Here is a 21338-nt window from a genome sequence, read left to right on the forward strand (position 1 = left end):
AGTATAATAAAAAGGTAAAAATTGTTATAAAAAAAAAACAAAGACACCTAAGCCCCGTGGTCATGTGTAGGATGGTCGACGATGTCCGTTTAAAAAGGGCTTGAAAGTCAAAGAGTGGCCAAGACCTGGCTATGGGTTCATTGTTTGCTAAACATAGTTTTTTAAATGACGTCATATAAAAACCATAAAAGCTAAAAAATAACTCACAAAAGCTAAATAAACGTAAGTTAATACAATTTCTAAAGCACTTGAAGTATCTCCAAGAAATGACATCTCAAAAAGCAAAACAACAATGTAGGCTCTGTATTTCTTTGAAGATGAAAACAAGAAAATATTAAAAAAATACAATGTACAAAGTTGGAGTGTTAAAGGTCACATATGGTGCAAAATACACGTTCCCATGTTTTTTGTTTTTTTTTATCACTAATATGTGGCCCTAACCAGTCTCAAACCCCCCAATGATGAGAAAAGTCCATCCTCTCCGTCTTTTCCCTGCTCCACTTTTCAAAAAATGTGTGCTCAAACAGGCAATTTTGCCCTCATGACATCACAAAGGGCAGTAGCCCCTCCCCCAGGTGGGTGACACTCCCACAGCTAGGTGTTTTATCTGCTCTCTGAGTCTTTCTTCTCACTGTAAACAATCGGGAATGGAGCGAGAAAGCCCGAGACACCCCAAGCCCTTCCAGAGAGGGGCGTGGTCAAACACAGCTCATTTACATATTTAAAAGTACAGACACAGAAACAGCCTGTTCTGAGCAGGGCTGAAATAGAGGGGTTTATAGACATGATCAAATACAGGATCAGAGTGGATTTAGAACAAGAAACTTCACAGACATGTTTTGGGGAGCTCTGAGACTTATTTAAACTGGATGAAAAGGAGGATAGTATGTGACCTTTAAGAACAAAACCTAATAACCTCAGTTGGTACAGATTCTAATCATTGTAATTCCAATGTATGTACTCTCTGACTCGTTTCTTTAGAAGAGTTCAAAGGTTAGAATACTTAACAAAGGAAGATCTGGATTCAGTAACATAATTAACAGAGGGTATTTAACTCCAATATTTGTATGCAAGTCTACTTTTTAACTGAGGCTTTTTTTTAATGTTGATGTACTGAGACAATACTCCCCCTGTGGAGTCGGCATTGAGCTTTTTAGCCCTCTGTCTGTGCAGCTCCCTCTGCTAAACAGCCCTCTGCTTTACTGCACACTAAATCATCACAAATGCAGGTGAAGTCATTAAAACACTGACTGCCTGGAAACATATGCAGCACCTGTTACTTGCTGTGTTTTTATGACATAATGGGTGCCGTAAATGCATCTCTGTAGATAATCTGCCCTTATCACGTTTCTGCATTTTGCTCTAATTTGATTTGGGCAAAAAACAGAACACCGATGTGTCGGTAAAACTTCCATTATGGTTTTGATTTAATCGACAGATTTATAGACAGATTAATTTGATTACTTTATCTTTTCAGTAATTCAGTGAGATGAATGGTGCATCAGGTTTGCTTGCTTCTCCCTACAAAAACACACAAAGGGTCAGAAAGACTATCACTATTTTGAAAGGTTCTGTGTTTGGACCAAGTTGTACCAACATTCTCCGTTTACGACATAAGATGTTATGGACCTTGCAGTTGAGGCATAAGAAACAGAGGTTACAAGTTAAAAAACCAGGCTTCTTTATTCAAAAACTGTGCTTACAAAAGCAAAATAGCAAAATATATAAGTGGAGGACTTGATGAAAGGGAAAAAATATTATTAATTTACTGAAAAAAGAGTGCTAACTGAACAGGATATGAACTGTACTAACACACATAACACAATGAGAAGTGAGGGGTATATTTAAGCCAGCTGACCAAAACAACAATATCACACAGGGGAGGACTTCACACAAGATAACTAAAAGTTATTTACAAAAGGAACCCAGATCCCCAACACCCCCCCCCCCCCCCCCCCCCCCCCCCCCCCATACTGTCAGAACACTTGGTATGGTCCTCTCCCAGAAAGCCAGACTCTGCCCTCAGCCTCATCTTTGGTTTAAACCAGGAAGGAGAGCACACCAGCCATGTAACTCAAAAGTGAAAAGAAATGAATTAAAATCACTTCAGCTAATCGACAAACGATGACAAAATAAATGAATTGCATGTACTCAAAAGTTCTAATCAAGCAGTATCCACCAGTGTTAAAAAATGGAGCTGATGCGGAAGTGCAAAATCCTGCTCGTTAGTACACAGTAAATACTATTTGAATGCGTGGTAGGCAGTACATTTGTATGGGTTTCGGATACAATCTCTTTCGTTGACCCATCAATAATCTTCTCAATATTGTATTAACTCTGCTTCAAACGGTTAAACCAACAAGGAAGGCCCGACATATAACCTCTCACAGGAGGTAATGAGCTTACAAGCTACATCCAGGTTTCGTAATTGTTCAAAACCATTAATCCCATTTTATTTATTAAACTTAATTCAGGGATTTAGATCCAAGAACATGATTTTCAGTTCAGTGAAGCGACCAGAACATTGATGATGAAAGATATGATTAAATATGCTGATGAACAGCAGTAATCCAGGCCAACGGGTAGTAGTTATGACCCATGAGTGTTATCATCAACCACTGTATACGAGAATAGAGTGGACTCGCTTTACTGCATTCAACAATACATCACAGCATGTTTTGTTGACTTTAAACTTTGAGATTTCTATTTTTAATTTTTTTTGTACTTTCTGCCCTTCTCTCTGCAGCACAGTTTGGCTGAGCCACTCCTAGCTGTCAGATAGAAAAGGAGGTCCCATTTGGAGCGTGTGACACTGTAAATGTGACATTCCTTCATGCAACATTAACCTCCGAGTGAATTGCATGCACAATTGGTTATTAAACACTTCTGAAACACTCTGTTGGAGGCGATAGCCGTCCATTAACTAGTCGGGGCAATACATAATATGATGAGAAAAAGGGTAGTTGGAAGGTCATCAAATATCTAGATAGATGTGTTGATGTAAAGTACGCTGCTCTGGATATGAGCCACAATATAAAGAAAGTGATAAGCTACTTGCAACAGGAAAAACACATTCCAATATGACTATACGTCTCGGTAAAGGGGATTTACATTCTTACGATTTCACTCATTCTCCCGAGAGTGAGACTTGCTTTGCAGCACAGGGATGTAAACAGCTGTACATGAAAGAAGATGTGGGAAGATTCACCGGGTTTTAAGATGTTTTTAGTCAGAAAGGGTATGAAGTTAGTTATATTTTGCTTTTAAAAACTCAAAAGTTCCATGACGCAGGGCGCTAGATAGCCTAAAGGTTATGTTGCACACCCCATGTACAGAGGCAATAGTCCTCATCACAGCAGCCTTGGGTTTGAATCCGACCTCTGCCCTTTGATGCACGTCATCCCCCTTCTCTCTCCTCCCAATATTTCCTGTCTCTCTTCAGCTGTCATATCTAATATAGGCAAAATGGCCCAAAACAATACATAAAAAAATAAGTTCCATGACGCTCTTAAGTCAAATTTCAAAACTTTGTAAATAAAAGAATTTAAGCAAAATTACCTTCTTTTGTAATCTAAATTCCCTACTGTGTGATGTCACTGAAATAAACACAATAATCCATCTCATGATTCTCCCTTCAAGTCATCCTCAATTGTTCCAACAGTAATGACATTTACCTCACCATCTGTCTGAGCTTTATTTACAACAATAGATATTGACAGGGGTATCTATCAGTGACATGCAGACGTGCATTTGGTGGGGCAGATAAATGTGATATAGATCAGTTTGCTGGGGTGGGTCTCTGTCAATGATTCACTCAATTAGCATACTGCATAGCAGGTAGATTGCAAGGGGAAGAATCAATACCTCCATTAATCTGCAAAAGAAAAGGTCTTCTAACCTTATAAAATGCAAAGCCACATATATTTTTACATATGTGTGTTATTTTGCGGTTTTTTTTTCAGGTCTGTTTTTTATAGAACAAGGTTTTCTTTTCTCGAGTTGTTTATTTATGTTTTCATTGCAGGGTTCAAGGGGAAAGATTGCGCCGTGGACATTGACCTTTGTTCGTTTGGATTGTGCAGCGAACATACGTTAATATGCTCTGAGACCAAGGATGGACAGAACGTCTCTTGCATTTGTAAAAGTGGTGAGTATTACCTGAAACATGTGTTATTGTATTCATGCAGCTTTATTTGAGACTGTCCTAGTTTGGGAAAAATAAATATCTATCTACAAGTGTTACATTATTACATGGCAGGACAGTAGACTGTATATAAAGATGGACAATGTGCCGTAACTTCATCCTATTGTACAAATATGAAGCCAAAACTACCCAGTGACGGGTGCTGTCATATTGCGCATTTGGAGCCTTGAGTCTGCGCAGTAAGGATTAATTGATTGATTGATTGATTGATTGATTGATTGATTGACAGGAGTTTATTAGTAATAAACAGTCTGACATATTTCTTGAATCAAAGCGGCAACATCAAAAATTAAAGACAAGATGCAAAGATGTACCATATATAAATATATATGTCTGTCTTCAGCTATTTTATGTAATTTAGGAAAACCTGTAAAAATTTTTTTTAAAAAGTTATCGTGTTTAAAGGCTTTATATGCGATTTTTTAATCCAGTAGATGTCGCCCTTGAGCACCAGCATGAAACCAAAACAACTCGCGCTGCATTGTTGTGTTAGCAAGCTAATGTTACACTGCATGTAAATTTACCCGAAATGACCGTGATCTAGAAACACAGTTAAGCAGTGAGTACAGTATGTTATTCTTCTTTTCTCTAGTCCCTCAATTAAACAACTTTTATACACGAGGGGAGGAGTCAGCCGCCGTCCGGGCGATGTAAACAAACTGAAGATAGGACTCTGAAAACTCGGAAAACATCACAGACAGTGGGACTCGGGTGTTACACCCATTGTAGACAGTCATGACTCTTTTCAGAGGATATACTTGATTTATATTATATTTAAGTGTGAAAAATCACATATAAAGCTTATACAAAAACAAAAATATAACCAAAATAAAAAAAGAATAATTTAACACCTTTTTAACAGAAAATTAAGTAAATGCAATCAATGTTATAGCACAATAAAAAAAAAAAGATCTAAAATTAGCCTGAAGGGGCTTGAACATCTCTCCAGCTTTTTAATTCCTTCTAACCACAGACCCTTGGATAGAGGTTGTTGTATGCATAATCTCACGCTACTGCTCATTTACACAGATTAACTTGACAGTTCCTGCAAAAACACTATTTTGTTTGCGTGTCAGTCCCGTCCCCCTGATTCCCCTCCATGAGGATGACAGTGTTATCACAGCAGCAGTTGCCAGCAGTGACAGGGATAACACAGCTGTAAGTAGAAAAGGCTTGACCTGTTAGATACTGTGAGCTCTGCCAGGGGTAAGCAGGCTTCAGAGTTCTGCAAAGGGAAGGATATATGTGCAGTAAGTGACAGAGTGCCGGCGGTGTAGTGCTATGTGTGTACATGCACAGGAAGTCATGCAGCTTATTCCTCGGTAAGGTTACGGCACATGAAATAAAAATATTTTCCCTGCCAAGCCAATCATAATTCAGTCGACACGACTCCACACCAGCCCTTGCTATCTCTTTCCAAATGAATGGCTATTACACAGAAGTTCATGTAACCCAATCAATAACCGTAACTCCATTACTCCTGTTGCACTTATGCTCGGCAGATGTCAGAGTGAAGGATTGTGAGTGATTTCCTATGTAAATGAAAGCAACCTGCGGCGAGCTGCTCTCCCAGATCACTTCTCAAGGGCAAACTGCGAGGTTGCTGTCTTGTCTCGGTGCTTCAAGTCGGCAGCCTTGGCGTGCACATTATCTAATGCTTGCCAACCTAATATGTTGCAAAACTTGTTACTCACACTCTCCCTCAGCTCCACTGTATATCGTTTTGCCCGTCTTTTTGACCTGGCATTTAGTACTCGCACTAAATCACATCAGTGAAGTCAAGAGTGTTGCATGGACTCAAAATGGTGGGCGGTGCATCTGTGATTTTGCTTGTTGCATATATCAAGTACAGAATTATGGAATATGCGTTCATTTGTTTTTGGCACCAAAAACACCAAGATGAATTCCTTTTTATGTGCACAACTAAAACACTATTCAGCCATTTTGCACATTTTCACTCTTCTAAATTTCTGGAAGACTTCAGGCAGGCTGCTCCTGAAATCCTCCTGACATGCCTGTCACTCATGCACCTTACAGAGGCAGGTCACGATGTATAAAATATGACACAGATGAAGCCTTCATATCAATACTACATGTAGTTCAACATATTCACAGTATTAAAATCGGAGTGGAGATGAACATGCTGGAGGAACAGGAAAAGATAACGAAGCAGTTTCATTATGTGCACAGAGATCTCACCAGTCGGATGCCGGTCACAGGATAAAAACGGAATCGCAATCTCCCGCTTGCTGGCTGATCATTTTCCCAGTTGATATTTCCTGCTGCGTTGACACATCAGCTACTCCAACTTCATGCAGAAGACTTACTAGGACCGGGCACAGAAATGTCCAGTTGAAGTCGATGTGAAATATTCAGCTGCTTTTGCTCACACACACAACTCACCCAGATAATGTCTGGACATTTTCAGGAGTTTTCTGCATTTGTGAACAGGCCTTAATTACTGGCCTATAATTGTAACCCCAAAACGATGTTTGACAGCAGAATAATTTGGTTTTACATAAATTAAAGTGCTATTGAAGTATCTGAGCTCTCAAAAGTGAGTCATCAAAAAAAAGCTTCACTTGGCAAGTGTTTTGTCATGAAGAAGCAATTTGCACTGCAATCTTGTTTTTTGCCTGGTTGTTATTCTCATTTTTGTACAGCTGCTGTATTATTCCTGTAAAAAAAAGTGCCTATTCTGACTTTTCTTTCTATTTTTTTTTCTTTTTGAATTGTGTATACTTTATTTATCCCTGAGGGAAAGTCTGGTCTTTACACTCTGTTATTGAGAGACATGCTTCTCACACACATAGACTTGAAATACACACACATGAACAAACAGGACCTGTGGACATGCATTAATGGAGAGATGTCAAGAGTGGGGCTGCTACACACTGCTACACACGGGGAGGGCACCAGAGCGGTTGGGGGTTTGGTGCCTACTTGGGGAAGTGCCCTGGCGCCTCTCCAGCTCCCAACCCAAGTCCCCACGGACTGAGCTACTGCCACCCCAAAAAAATTCTACATCCTCTTTTTTTCCACTATTTGTAACTGTGAAGAGAATCTCAGGACCTGTAAGCCCTGACTAGTACTTGGCTGACTCTTTGGGAGATAAGTGTGTGGTTAATACATGAACAGCCTTTGTAGCAGCAGTAATGATTTACCTTAAATACTGACATGTTTCTCCTTATTGGCCTGTGTGCATGTAGGTGTGTGTGTGTAGGTGTGTGAGGGCTTTTACACATGTGCACTGATGCATGTTATTTGTTTCATGTGGTTCCCTTTTTTGTATAGATTGTCTTTGATCTTAAAAATCACTGCATTGGACTTGTTTAATGTAATAAATCAGGAGGCCAATGACTGGCTCTTATTAAACATGATTAAATGATCCAGTGAGCTGAGTCTGCATGTGCCCGGCAAGCTCTTTAAATCAATACAAGCTTTGAAAAGCAGCGTTTGTTTGTGAAAACAAAGTCATGCTGATCCTAATTGGCTGAGGAATGAAACCAAGCAAAAGAATCCCAATAACTTCTTCAATCTCTTTTTTTCTTTCTTTTTCTTTTTTTTTTTTTTGACATATGCTGCAGGGTTTTCAGGGTCGTTTTGTGAAGTAAATCTCAACGAGTGCAAGTCCAAGCCATGCCAGAACGGTGGGATTTGTGTGGACGGGATTGACCAGTATCAGTGCTTCTGCTCGGAGGGTAAGTTGCAAAGCAATTAGATCTCCCAATAGTCGAGTTGATACGATTATGTGGCTAATTCAGACCTTTGTGCACAGCCAACCACTCTGAGCCCTGGAGTTGTGGATTAAAAGAAAAACCGTTCGGATCAAATGAAACACAAACACATTCTCTCTCAAAATGTAAATGTCGGCCACAGTTTTCTCACTCTCTTGGATAAGTGTACACAAAGATTTTTTAGAGTTTAGAGTTATTTCAGCTCAACAAGGCATCACTCTGAAAGTATCTGCAAAACACAATGTGTGTTTCTTCTCAAATCACCTCCAGATTTAACTTTAAATAACGAGTTATAGGATTATAAACTGAACAATCTATCTGTGATTTTAACATTCAGTTGGTTTATTGATGACTCAGCTCAAATAACACACATTAGTCACTGATTAGTAGGGCCCAACTGATATGGGATTTTTGGGGCCGATACCGTTATCGATTTTAAGGGGGAAAAAAAAAATCGGATATATTGGCCGATATCTTTCTGAGATATGTTCGATCTGTAAAGATAGATAAATGTACACATTTATTGAGTTAATTCCTCAAATGCAGATCAATAATTTGTGGAAAAGATATATCATGAAGACAAGATGGTCACCCAACTGAAAAGTAACTGTACATGTACATGAATACCCATTTGACACTCTGCAGAGTCCATACAGCACACTCTGCTGGTGACAGAGAACTGCTAGTGTAAAACCATGAAACTCAAGTGAAATGCTATGTGACTGGTGAATATATCGAGTAATATCGGCGCATATCTGCGATGAAAATTAGCCGATACCGATAATCACTGGATAAGCTAATATCGGCCGATATCATCGACTGGCAGATTAATCGGTCAGGCTCTACTCATTAGTTAAAGCTATTACTTTAGCACGCCTGGGACACTCACTACTTCATGACACAGGTGGAGGAGACTAGGTATGTGGTGGATCAGAACCTGTTGAAGGAGTATTCTCCGATGGAGGTGGTGACTCAGGATCTGTTGGACATCAATCAGGAGCTGCTTGGTCTGTCCTTCTCACAATTAGCTGTGAAGCCTTTAGCGGCAGACAATCTCACCCTTTCCTCTGGCAGCTCTCATTGCAGGCAGGTAGTTCTTTCCTTCTGTGACACACTGCATCTGGGACATAATCATTTAGCTAGATGTTTGGTACCTTCGAGGTATTTTGAACTCTCTAGTACATGCTTTCTCGTACATATACCTCAGAAAGTTTGACCACTTATGGGTCTGCGTCCGGTGGAGTTTTCATTTTAAGGTCTCCCTGTTCTGTGTGACTTTGAATTCTGTTCCATCTGAAAGTCCTGACTAAAGCAGTATGTCTTGCACATTATATTAAGGATACTTTCTTTGGCGTTAATCCTTAAACAGAGCGATGACGACTACCTTCATGCAGCTGAGGATTCAAGGATTTCTGGTGCAACTGATAGAGATTTGGATGCTAACCTTCTTTTGTCGCCCAAACCATGTCGACCACAACAAAGTTAGCCTAAAGCATTTGTACAGCATTGTACCATGACGTGTTGAGGGCCAACTGCATTTAGTCCAAGCAAACACACCAGGTGATTGTGTTGATTAGCCCGTCTTAAGCCCAAACAGCAGGAACTAATCAGTGGGCTCATTGTTGGAGTGTTCTCTTAGATCAAACATACATCCGTATAAAGGTGTTTCAAGCACATGATAGTGATTGCTACCTCTATTCATGATGATTTTAATTACACATATCCTCATGTTTCCCGGGTTTATGGTCACATTTCCGATAATTTGACATATACTGTCATGATTTGGTCTTGTTTAAGTTGTATTCAGTGCTCAGGGGGAAGCTAGAGAGGGTGGGAGTGGACTGTCACCTGGCTGCATGGACAACGGATTAATCACCAACAGACCACAGTACGTGAGGCTTCAGGACTGTGAGTCTGACATGGTGGTCTGCAGTACAGGGGCCCCGCAGGGGACAGTTCTCTCCCCTTTCCTCTTCACCCTGTACACCTCGGACTTCTGTTACAACTCTGGGAGCTGCCACCTGCAGAAGTTCTCCGATGACACAGCCATCGTGGGGTGTGTGTCTAAGGGGAGCGAGCAGGAGTACAGGCAGGTCATCATGGACTTTGTCGACTGGAGTGAGCTCAACCACCTTCAGCTCGACGCCAGCAAGACAAAGGAGATGGTGATTGACTTCCGCAGAAAGTCACCCCAGACTGCACCGGTGAACATCCAGGGCTTGGACATCGAGAGGGTGGAGACGTACAAATACCTGGGTGTTCACCTCAACAATAAACTGGACTGGTCTCACAACACCGACGTCCTGTACAAGAAGGGCCAATGTCGACTTCACCTGCTGAGACGACTGAGGTCCTTTGGAGTGTGCAGGACTCTGCGAAGGACTTTTCATGACACTGTGGTGGCGTCTGCACTTTTCTATGCGGTGGTCTGCTGGGGAGGAGGGAGCACAGAGAGAGGGACAGGAAGAGACTGAACACACTGGTCAGGAGGGCCAGTTCTGTCTTGGACTGTCCTCTGGACTCTGTAGAGGAGATGGGTGAGAGGAGGATGCTAGTGAAGCTGACATCCGTCATGGACAACCCCTCTCACCCCCTGCATGACACTGTGGGGGCCCTGAGCAGCTCCTTCAGCAGCAGACTGAGACACCCACCCTGTAAGACAGAGCGCTACCGCAGGTCGTTCATCCCATCTGCAGTCAGACTGTTTAATCAGACTCTTTAACAGAATCACCACCTCATGCTACACGCTGTGTGTGTTTTTTTAAGAACAAAACCCCTTTCCTGTGTAGTTACTGTGTAACTTTACATTATTGTATTTTTTTATTTAACTGATGTAAATATGTTTAATTTGATTTTAACTTCTATTTTTATTTTTAATAATTGTATTCCCGTCCCGTTTTCTGGAGCTGCTGTAATGCACAAATTTCCCCAATAAATAATAGTAGTAGATCAATAAAGTTTATCTTTATCTTTATCTTTATATTTTGTATTTTCAGAGTTTTAGATTTATATTTCCTGTTTTAGTAGTTCTTGTTTCCTAGTTTAGTTTCTAGTGTTTTTATTTTTGGTATTTCTTATCCCAGTGTTCTAGGGTCTAGTGTTTATCTGGACTGTGTGTCTTCAGTGTTTCATGATGAAGTTTGCAGTTGTCTTCAGTGTTTCTTGTATTTCATCGCTGCCTCTGTGTGTTTCCCTCCAGTGTGATTACTCTGATTGTCCTCACCCGTGTCTTGTTGGTCTCACCTGTGTCTGATTACCCATATCTATTTAGTCTCTGTGTTTCTTCCCTTGTGTCAGATCATTGTTTGTATGTCAGTGATCAGTGTCAGTGGATGTTCCTTTTCCTCGTGCTACTTGTGGTTTCCCACGTAGCTAGTTTTCTCCTTTAGTAAGTTGTGTGTTTGCCTTAGGCCTTTTTGTTTAAATAAATATTTTTTGTTAGATCTGCATCTGGGTCCTCCTCTTCGTTTTTCTACAACCGTGACATACACTCCTTAAATTCTCCACTCACATAAAGTCATTCCATTCAGGATTAATCATTACATCTCTAGAATAAGCAGGAATTAATCTCAGCCATTTCTCCGATCATTTCTTGGTCCAGTTGACATCTTACCTGCGAGACATACCTCTGACTGAACCTTGATCGCCGGTGAAGGCTGTTATGCATTTTTAATGAAGTCGGGATAATTGTGAAATTTTATGACATGGAGAGAGGTGGAAATTGGTTCCATGGTCAGTTTGAGAAATGATGAGAATTTGACCTGCACCGATGGTGCTGATAGCCGAGCATTAGTCATGGGCCTCCTGTAGCTGCAGTGTGTGACAGTGCTAATGATAGTCATTTTGTAGCGTGACCATGCATTGGAATATATATTTATGGCGGACTAAAATGTCAGAAATTGGCAGCACTCACTTTTACCTCACGACTTTAACCTTTTCATTTTTTTAAAACATCAAATGTGCTGATATAACTCGCTGTGCAAACAAATGTTAAGTCGGTCGACACACAGTAACACAAAATGTAATTTATTTCCTGAAACAGACAGCGTTGCAGGCTGCTCTCCGTACTATGTACTCTCCGACTTGTGATGAGCTTGCAGTGAAAAGTCGTGTAAAATTTCACGACAGCAGTAAATCGCTTCGGGGTGCGATTTGATTCTAATTAGTATCTTTTCAAGGCTGCTGTTTACTGACATCCACACACCATCTCTGATGAGATTTCTGCTTTCTCTCTTTATTCCAGGCTTTGGGGGGTTGAACTGTGAAATCAACTATGATGAATGTGTCCACGGATACTGCGCCAATAACTCCACATGTATTGACCTGGTTGCGGACTATGAGTGCATCTGTCCTTCGGGCTTTTCTGGTGAGTTATCTATGTCATCGTTTTCATAGTTTAGACTTTAATGAATGTGCTGCAGATTGATGACTCCACTGCAGTGATAACAACCCAAGTGGTGCCATTGTTAAATGCAAGAGCACATTGACCGGTTTTCAGATTGACTGCAGCTGATTGAGTATAAAGATATCTTTGCCCCCCCCCCCCCCCCCCCCCCCTTAGACACTGAACAAAGGATTTAGAGTGGTGTCTTTAAAGCTCTTATAATATATTGCTTTGAATTCCAAAAGCTGATGACACTTTTTAAACTTTAACGCACTGTCCCCTCATCAGCAACCAGAAGCATCTGTCACTTTAAAATCTCTTGACTAAGTTAGTGCCTCATATATATTAATACTCAGTTCAAGTCTATGCACAGGTGATGTTGTTGCTTTTGTTTTGAATGCACACCTTTTTGCGCATTATCTTATTACTATTCAATATATCTGTATTTATTTTGAATTCATAATTGTTTTAAGCTATTGCAGTGTGCACCATGGTTCGGAGATAAATTAATTTTCTGTATGTCCAGGACGTATGGCAAATTGACAATAAAGATGATTTTGACTTGATTTTGATAACCCTTTTTTTATAGCCTGTCAAAAGAGTTCAAAGACATTGTGGAGTATTAAGACATTTTTAATTATGTTTATAAATCTGAGATAAATCTGGATCAGTATTTTTGCGTTTTTTATTGCACACTTGGATACAAAAAGAGACTTTGAGGAGTTCATGGCTTTTATAATGATTTCTTTACTTTGGTTGCATATTACTGTAAATCTGGGTCTTCTGAATGACACTCTTCTCACTCAAACTCCATGCCATAAATGTCCGCTCACAGCTAGAGCCCGACCGATTAATCGGCCAGCTAATAGCATATCAAGTGACTCTCAGTATCGGCTAGTTGTATCGCAGATGTGCGCCATTATTATATATCGACATCGGTATCGGCCACAAAAATCTCATATCAGTCGGGCCCTGCTCACAATGTTATTTTCTTTCACACTTGACAAATGTCTTCATTATCACAAAGTAAATATTCAAGCAGGCTACAGGTGATTACACTACCGTCTTCTAATCTGGCAAAACAACAACAGATGCGACTCTTCAAAGACTTTTAATGAACCTGCAAAACGTGGACTTGACCTCCCTTAATTACAGTAACAGAAGTCTGTCTCTCTCTCATTCACTAAAAAAACAAAAAACAACGTACAAGTGTGACGAGGTTAATTGATCTTAAATATATCAGATAGGTTTGGGTCAACCGTTCACTCTCTCTATTCACCTTTCAGGTAAGAATTGCTCGACGCCTGTTTCTGCATGTGCGTCAGATGTCGACTTCTGCAAAAATGGAGGGACCTGCACCCACGACCAAGCTGGTGAAACTCGCTGTATTTGCCTTCCAGGTATTACATGAGCACCGCTCTGCAGTCGATTGATTCTGAATTTGTTCAGCTCAGTCCGTCTTTTTATACACAAATCAAGCATGGCATTGCTTCCTCGGTAAGTTCTACTTTAATTCAATCAAGAAATGCAGTCATGCAGTAGTGAGCTCAGTAGGGTTAATATTAAGCTTTTATAATCATTGTAACCAACGAGTGTCATGTACTGGTCTTTGTTTATTCCGCATCAATCCAGCCGTAAATGCATGTTGTTAACACATGTTAGTGTTGTTGATTGATTAGCGTGATATTACCATAACAGATTTGACGTCAAAGTGAATGCCATTTTAAAAAAAAACACATTTACAAATCCATAAATTAGTTACAATTGGTGGGGAAAAAAAGCCACTGTAGGCTGGGTACTGTTGCTGAAATCCTTCTTTGGTTTTAGAGCTTGAGGCTCCGGCTGGATAAAATATGTAAATCGGCAGTGAGGAAAAAACAGTGGCAATGACAGCCTAACGTGAAATCACAAACCCATGATGTGTGCCAGACTCGGGGAAGAGAGGAGGACACTGTACTGAGCAGAAACAGCACATCAATCACTTCTTTGATCCCACCTCTTCCAGGATACCGCGGTGAAGACTGCTCCTCATCTGTGAACGTCTGCGTGTCAAATCCGTGCGACCCCGAGGGGACCCTCCTCTGTGAAGAGCTGGCAAATACTCACAGATGTGTGTGTCAACGTGGCTACACCGGGCTGCACTGCAAAACACCCATAAGCCACTGTGTTGATGGCCTGTGTCAACACGGTTCAGCGTGTGTGAATCTATCAAGAGGGTTCAAGTGTGATTGTTTACCGGGTGGGTTCTCCGACCAGCAGGGCCCCCGGTTTCTCAGGAGGCAATTCCTCGAATTAATCAAGAAACGTAGCCGACGCAAGCTCCCTGGTTTGATGTTTTCACTTGTTCAGCTTCCTTCTCTGTGGGAGTCTGTTCTCTGTGGCCCTGAGCAACAACACGTAAAGGCATTATGAAATGTTTAAGTCGAGGCTTACTTCATCGGTCGGTGAGCGGACTTCAAAGCAGCGATGACGTGCGGATGCCTTTAGGATCAAAAGTCATGCATTGGTTTTTCATTGAAGGAATATTTCCAGGCTGATAAGACAGAGATATCTTGGGTTAATAATTAGGTTGTATTAGCTTAAAAAAAAAAGAATATTAACTTAACTTAATTTAAATGTACAATATGTAAAATTTTTACACTAAAATATCTAAATTAATTAAAAACGGTCATTAAAAATTTCATATATTTTGTTGTTGTTGAGTACTTACATTACCTTGAATATTTCTAGAAGTTAGAAAAACCAGAGAAATCCTTCATTGTAGAGTTGTAACTGGACATCTTGTCGTGGCCGCCCCACATGACAGACAAGGCATGTTTATCGTTGCCGTGGAAACACTGGATGTTACGTCAAAGAACGCTGCTTAAGGAAGTTGTGACTTGCTACTGAAAGCTGCCGTACTGTTGCTGTATGCGCTGCTGTGATAAAAGCGTCATGTGAATGATACTTAGGATACGTTAGCTCGTCGGTAAACATATTCTCTCTTTCGTCTAGACTACAGTCAACGCTTAGTTAATTTCCAATGGGGCTGGGGGGGCGGTGGGAGTAGCAGAGATAATCACTCCCATGATTCCCCGCCAGCCTCGACGTCATCTTTTGATTTTTGTTTTGATTGAGAGCCCCCTGGTGGCGGAGTTTACATACTGTGTGTTCAACTGCATCTACAGTTCCAAGTTAATTTCTAGGGAGAGCTCTTTGATGGTAATATAGATTTAAAAGAAGTACATTTTTGATTCTCTGTTTTGTGGATAAACGGCTGTTAACCAAAGTTAATTGCAGCCGTTATGCCCAAGATGCAGCAATGTAATGAACACTGAATAAAAAAAGGTTTTTCACTGATTGGCCACAGGAAGTAAAAACACCACATCTGCTACAATATTTCCGTTAGTTTGGACGTTACACTCTACGAGGTAAGATGAACCTAATGTCTCTGTGGTTCAACCCAACAACGACACAACTGAAGAACGTAACTCATTTGAATGTAGGTGCACATTAGCTGGTGCAACTGGCCCCTGGTTTTGAATCAGTTATCATCACCTCTGAATACTCAAACTATTCTTCAGTGTTTAGTCTGGATATTGACATGTTTCTGTTCAGAATTCTTGCTTTTTGAAGTATTCTGTTGACGTAATAATCCCCCTCTTTTATTAACACGTGCATGCATTGAGAGGGAAAGAAAAGGCAGGACAAAAATCACCTCATCACATATTGCAGTTGTTAATATTCATTATTAGGACTAACCGTATGATCATTACTATAGATCTTTACGAGGCAGCGATATAAATCATCCCGAAGGCATAACTGTAAAGATCGGCCCTCTGAGGGGAGAGAAATCCTATCGAGCATTGTTTCCTCTCTCTCCGCAGGTTTAACAGGCCAGTTCTGTGAGATAAACATTGACGATTGTGAAGAAAAGCCGTGCGGCGTCCTGAGCATTTGTAAAGACATCCTGAATGGCTACAATTGCTTCTGTGCTCCTGGATTTATTGGTAAGTGAAAGCCATTTTGAAGTTGTTTTTTTTTTCCTTGTGCGCTAAGGTGGCATTTGATTCACTGAGGCAAGGCTGTCAGCGCATTGTGTGTCTTCATGCTCTTTTTTTTCGCAGGAAATAGCTGCGAGATTGAAGTGAATGAATGTCTCAGCCAGCCTTGTGGAAACGGAGGCAGCTGCATTGATGAGCTCGACTCATTCAGCTGCAAGTGTCCCCTTGGAATAACAGGTAAATCATACACTTCTTACCATGACTGTGTTTGTTTTGCACGACGCGACTTTGTGACCGGAGGTAGAAAGAGCAAACACATTCTTGACACAAATGCAGATGCATAAGATAAATTCTCTGGTGAAAGCAGAAGTACTGAGTCAACTTTTCTCACTTAATACTCTGAGTATTGCAGTAAAAAGGACGCCTCTGTGCAAACTAAAGTGAACCTCACACCAAATTTGGAAGTCCTAAATCGTTCTTCCTTCAAATCACAACAAATGTACTTAAAGGAGCAATATGTAACTCTGACACCTAGCGTTTGAAATTGGTACTGCAGTCCAAATTCAAAATAACAAAAGTGTGTCCCTGCCCCCTCGTCCTCGATGTGCACGCTGGTTGTCATATCACAGACACTGAAGCCTCCGTCTTTAACCAGCTCTGTATCAGTTTTGAAACCGTTCTGCGTTCTCAGAAACCTCAACCTTGGCTTTCCTTTGCTGCTTTTCATCATCTTTTGTCTGAGTAAATGTCTGACTCTAAGAAAAATTCAACATTGTATTTTGTGTTTATAACATCCTCTGCACTCATGTTTGGGGATGCCAAAGAAAAATAAGTTTTGCCATAGGTGGGACTAGTTATTTAGCTTTAAAAATCAGCCAAGGGGCACCGAGAGCCTAGCGGTAATGTTGAACTGAGGCTATAGTCGTCGTTCCAGCAGGCATGGGTACATAGCAAAGGGATAATGACATGCAGCCCTTTCCTGCATGTCATCCCCCCCACTCTCTCTCCTCACAACGATTCCTGTCTGTCTTCAGCTGTCCGATCCAATAAAGGCAAAAAGGCCCCAAAAAAAACTTTAAGAAACGCAGCCAAACTTTTTACTTTTAATACCTCTCTCTGTGGATAGTGACACTTTTTAGGTCCATGCCGATTTAATTCTTTATATAAACGACAGCAAATACTGTGACAATAAGAGCATCTGAACTTGACCTTTAATCCCCACATATTAACAAATGTACTCTTTTCAAAAGGCAAGGCAATTGAAAGTGCTTTTAACATAAGCAAAAAAAAAGAAAAATAACATAATCAAAATAACATAATAAAATAATTCAACAGTAAAATGCGTTTCATGTTGTTCCCTGGCTGCTCTTGACTGATACAAATAAAATAAAAAGAGGAAAGAGCTACTCTGTGTCCACAGCTAAAGTGTGCAAATGTCATGAAAGTCCACAGACGTTTTGTTGCACCCGGTGCTCCACTCAGTGTTTCACTGTCATAACCCCGCTCTGTTTCCTCTTCTATCTACAGGTGTTATTTTAAATGGAAAAGTGTACTGCACTCTGGCTGTCGATCTCTTTTACGATTCATAGCAACAAACTGTTTTCGATTTCCCTTCCATTCAACCTTGATGCCTCTCAATAATGGAAAACCATTTTACAGAAGTATCATTACAGAGGAGACACAGTAATCCCATCAGGGCGATATTTTTTTATGTGAAGAGGGGATTGGCTGTTTCTGCTCCAGGGCGTGACATCTGAGGTGCTTAATGGTGCAGGTGTCTGAGATCAGACATTTAGAACGTCTACTACAACAGTACTTAAAAGAACTAAAGACCAACTCTTACCCAGTGTAAGAAAATCTGCAACAAATACACATTTATAATACAAGATTCAACATTCTGTTTATTCATCGTTTTCCTTATGTTACATAAAAACAAAAGACAAAATGCTGTTCTCCCATATTATAACAACAACAACATACCCCACTAAGGAATAAAATCACCTCTAACAGTGCAGTATAGGGGCGTGTGCAGAGGCTGTGGTCCTCAGGGTGGGTGGCCCGGGTTCGGATCACCTTACACCCGTGTCGTTCTCTCTCTCTCTCCCTGATTTCCGACTCTGTCCACTGTCCTGTCATTCTAATGAAGACATAAAAAGCCCAAAAATAAATCTTAGAATCTAAAAAAGCGCAGCTACCCATTCAGAGTATGAACTTTGTAACTTGTGATCCAATAGCAGTCATCAGGAGGCTGTCGAGGGCAAACTCTAAGTTAAAAGCCTATTAGCTATAGAGTTAGACTATGGTCATGTAGAATAAAGATACTAAAAAACAAAAAAATTTCGGGGTAGAAAAGCTCCGACTGTGCACTCGGGAGTGCTTCCATGAAGCGTTTGTGCGCTTAAAAGAAAAGCGTGCACAGGCTTTTTACTGTATCTTTTACACTTGAGATTGTTTTTACCCCAGCTGACAAGAAGCAAAGAGGATGTGGGGGCAAGACACGATCCATAGGAGACGAATATGGGGAATATCAAACATTTTGAAAAGAGTGCTGGTGACGTCGCTAGAGGGCGGCTGTGTCTCAGTTGGTCGAGTCAGTCGTCTCTCACCCGGAAGGTCGGGGGTTCGATTCCCCAGCTCCTGCAGCAACATCTCTGATGGATAGAATCTTTATTATCATTGTATACAAGGACACAATGAAACTTCGTTAGCAGCAATCCTATACAGCAGCGTTTACAAAAACTCTTCACCTATATACAAATATATTTGTGGCCAGAGCAATTGCTGTTCAGTGAATGAATAATAATAACAAATAAATAGACGGTTGTGGTGACTGAAAGAATATATACAGTTATTATTGTGCAGTGACTGATTGATTGATTAGGTGTGATGTGTCCTTGGGCAAGAAAAATAAATCCCGAATTGCTCCCTCTGCTTCGGGGTATGCATGTATATGAATGGGATTAGTATCTTTTAATGGACACTTTACTAACCTCTTCCATCGGTGTGTGAGTGGCTGTGAATAGGTAGGTTTGACATGTGGTGTAAAAGCGCTTTGAGCACTTTTTCTCTATGTGGCCGCCTGCTGCTGCAAACGCTCGCTACTCATTGAATACAATTGAAAAAAAGACGCTGGCGCTCAGAAAACGCGCTATGTGACACAGGCTCTAACCCTCTATTATGACAAGTGAGAGTCAAACTTTGTCTTTGTTTTAGTGTCTGGTTATTAAGACTAAGAACAGACGGAGGCTATAATGATGTGTTTACATGGCAGTGCTCGACAGAGGAAAACCTTCAGTAGTCACTTCACTGAAACTGCACTTCTGTTCTAAGCTGATTGATAAAAATCTTTGGACGTCCCCGGGGTCTTTTTTAGAAAATCGAAAAAATGTTTTTTTCACTTCATAGGGCATCAGTATGAGAAACATCTTTTAGAAGAACCTCATTGTGTCAACAGCTAACTCCTGCCACCCTCCAGGCTACATCCAGGCCACACGGAGATTAGGTTCTTAAACAAGCTGTATCCTTTGTAGTGTTACAAGAAGAGTGCAAACAGTACACTGGTATTATATGGAGTGTTGCTGTTATTCAAACACGTCTTATCAGTGCGCTGCGGCGTTTAACATTATACAACATCCTCCCTCAAAGCTTATAGAGATGGTGAATGTGCGGAATGGGGGAGGAAAAGTAACTGACCACTTTGTTCATCTGCATTTTATTTAAAAGATAAAGTAAAAGGAGAGAAACTGAGATGTATCTGTGTCTCTTTTGATGAACTGTACATTGTGTTAGATATTTATTTTAACGACAATCTCCTTGTGTTGTTTTTAGAGGATTAGTTAATTTTCTAAAACTACAACATAGGTGTATAGCCTCTTTTTTTTTAAGGTTTATTTTTGGGCTTTTTATACCTTCATTTAGAGACAGGACAGCGGACAGAGTCAAAAATGGGAGAGAGAGAGAGAGGACCACAGCCTACATACAGTACATGGGGTGTGCACAGCTAGTCCACAAGTACCCCCATAAATCAATCAATCAATCTTTACTTCTATAACACATTTAAAACAACCTTGATTGATCAAAGTGCTGTACAAGTGTAAATAAACACAACGTAAAAGCAACAAATAAAATAACATATAGAATGAAACACAATAAATAGGAGCATGAATAAAATTTCAAAATGTCAAGCTCAAATAAAGCCTTTTTCAATACTCAAAAACTCAATATCAGTGTGAAAATAATTTTGCAGGCATAACAGCTGGAATTGTGTTAAGACTATGTGGTGCAATATGTGCATGAGAAACATCTGGCTGTCTTAATTTGAACTTCAATCTCCTAAAACTAACAGACTCAAGGAGTCACAAATCATCACTCGTCATGTCTAAGAGTCTTTAAGTCATTGCTGTTTTCTTTGAAGCTGAAAGGAAAGTGATCACTGGGACCACTGACTCTGATCCTCTCTTTTGCAGGGACCCTCTGTGAAGTCAACATGGACGAGTGCATGTCCTCACCCTGTCTACACAACGCCACGTGTGTCGACCTTGTCCACGGCTTCCGGTGTGTTTGCGTGCCCGGCTTTACCGGTTAGTGAATGTATTTTCTGCGTTTGGGAAAGTGGTGTCATTGTTTGCTTTCAGATTCAGACTTAAATGTACTGTAGCAGCAGCAGTAGCAGGATATAAGGGAATTGTCTGTGTTCAGCTCTTTGGGTTGCGTTTCCATTCAAATACAAAGGCTATACGATGGCAGGATACTTCTTAGGCTGAGTGCTTCCTCGTTAGTTTTTCCGACTTCCCCATTTCCATTTGCACTCTACTCCACGGACTACCTTGCACTGAATGAAGAGAAACTTTCTCGATATTTAAAAGCAGCCGAAGCATCACAAAATACTGCCCGCGCGTCATTGGCTCAATGTGAAGGGAAACAAATCCATTGAGCTACATTTATATTCTTCTAATGTCTCCAATTAAAACAACACATTCAAGCGATCACATCTTTATTAAAACATGATGCATTGCTGTTAGAAGAGGTGC

At 40.6% G+C, this 21338-nt stretch overlaps 1 protein-coding gene across 1 annotated transcript in view; it reads left to right on the top strand.

Annotated features, from left to right (window-relative positions):
• Positions 1-21338, top strand: part of eys (eyes shut homolog) — a 203562-nt gene that overhangs the window by 39024 nt on the left and 143200 nt on the right. Inside the window, exons 13-20 of the mRNA XM_061039619.1 lie at positions 4025-4147; positions 7792-7905; positions 12185-12307; positions 13612-13725; positions 14331-14564; positions 16192-16314; positions 16432-16545; positions 20775-20888. Coding sequence (XP_060895602.1) covers positions 4025-4147; positions 7792-7905; positions 12185-12307; positions 13612-13725; positions 14331-14564; positions 16192-16314; positions 16432-16545; positions 20775-20888 — 1059 coding nt within the window. The remainder of the gene's footprint in view (positions 1-4024; positions 4148-7791; positions 7906-12184; positions 12308-13611; positions 13726-14330; positions 14565-16191; positions 16315-16431; positions 16546-20774; positions 20889-21338) is intronic.

This window comes from Labrus mixtus, chromosome 6, assembly GCF_963584025.1.
Source record: "Labrus mixtus chromosome 6, fLabMix1.1, whole genome shotgun sequence".
NCBI classification, from domain to species: domain Eukaryota; kingdom Metazoa; phylum Chordata; class Actinopteri; order Labriformes; family Labridae; genus Labrus; species Labrus mixtus.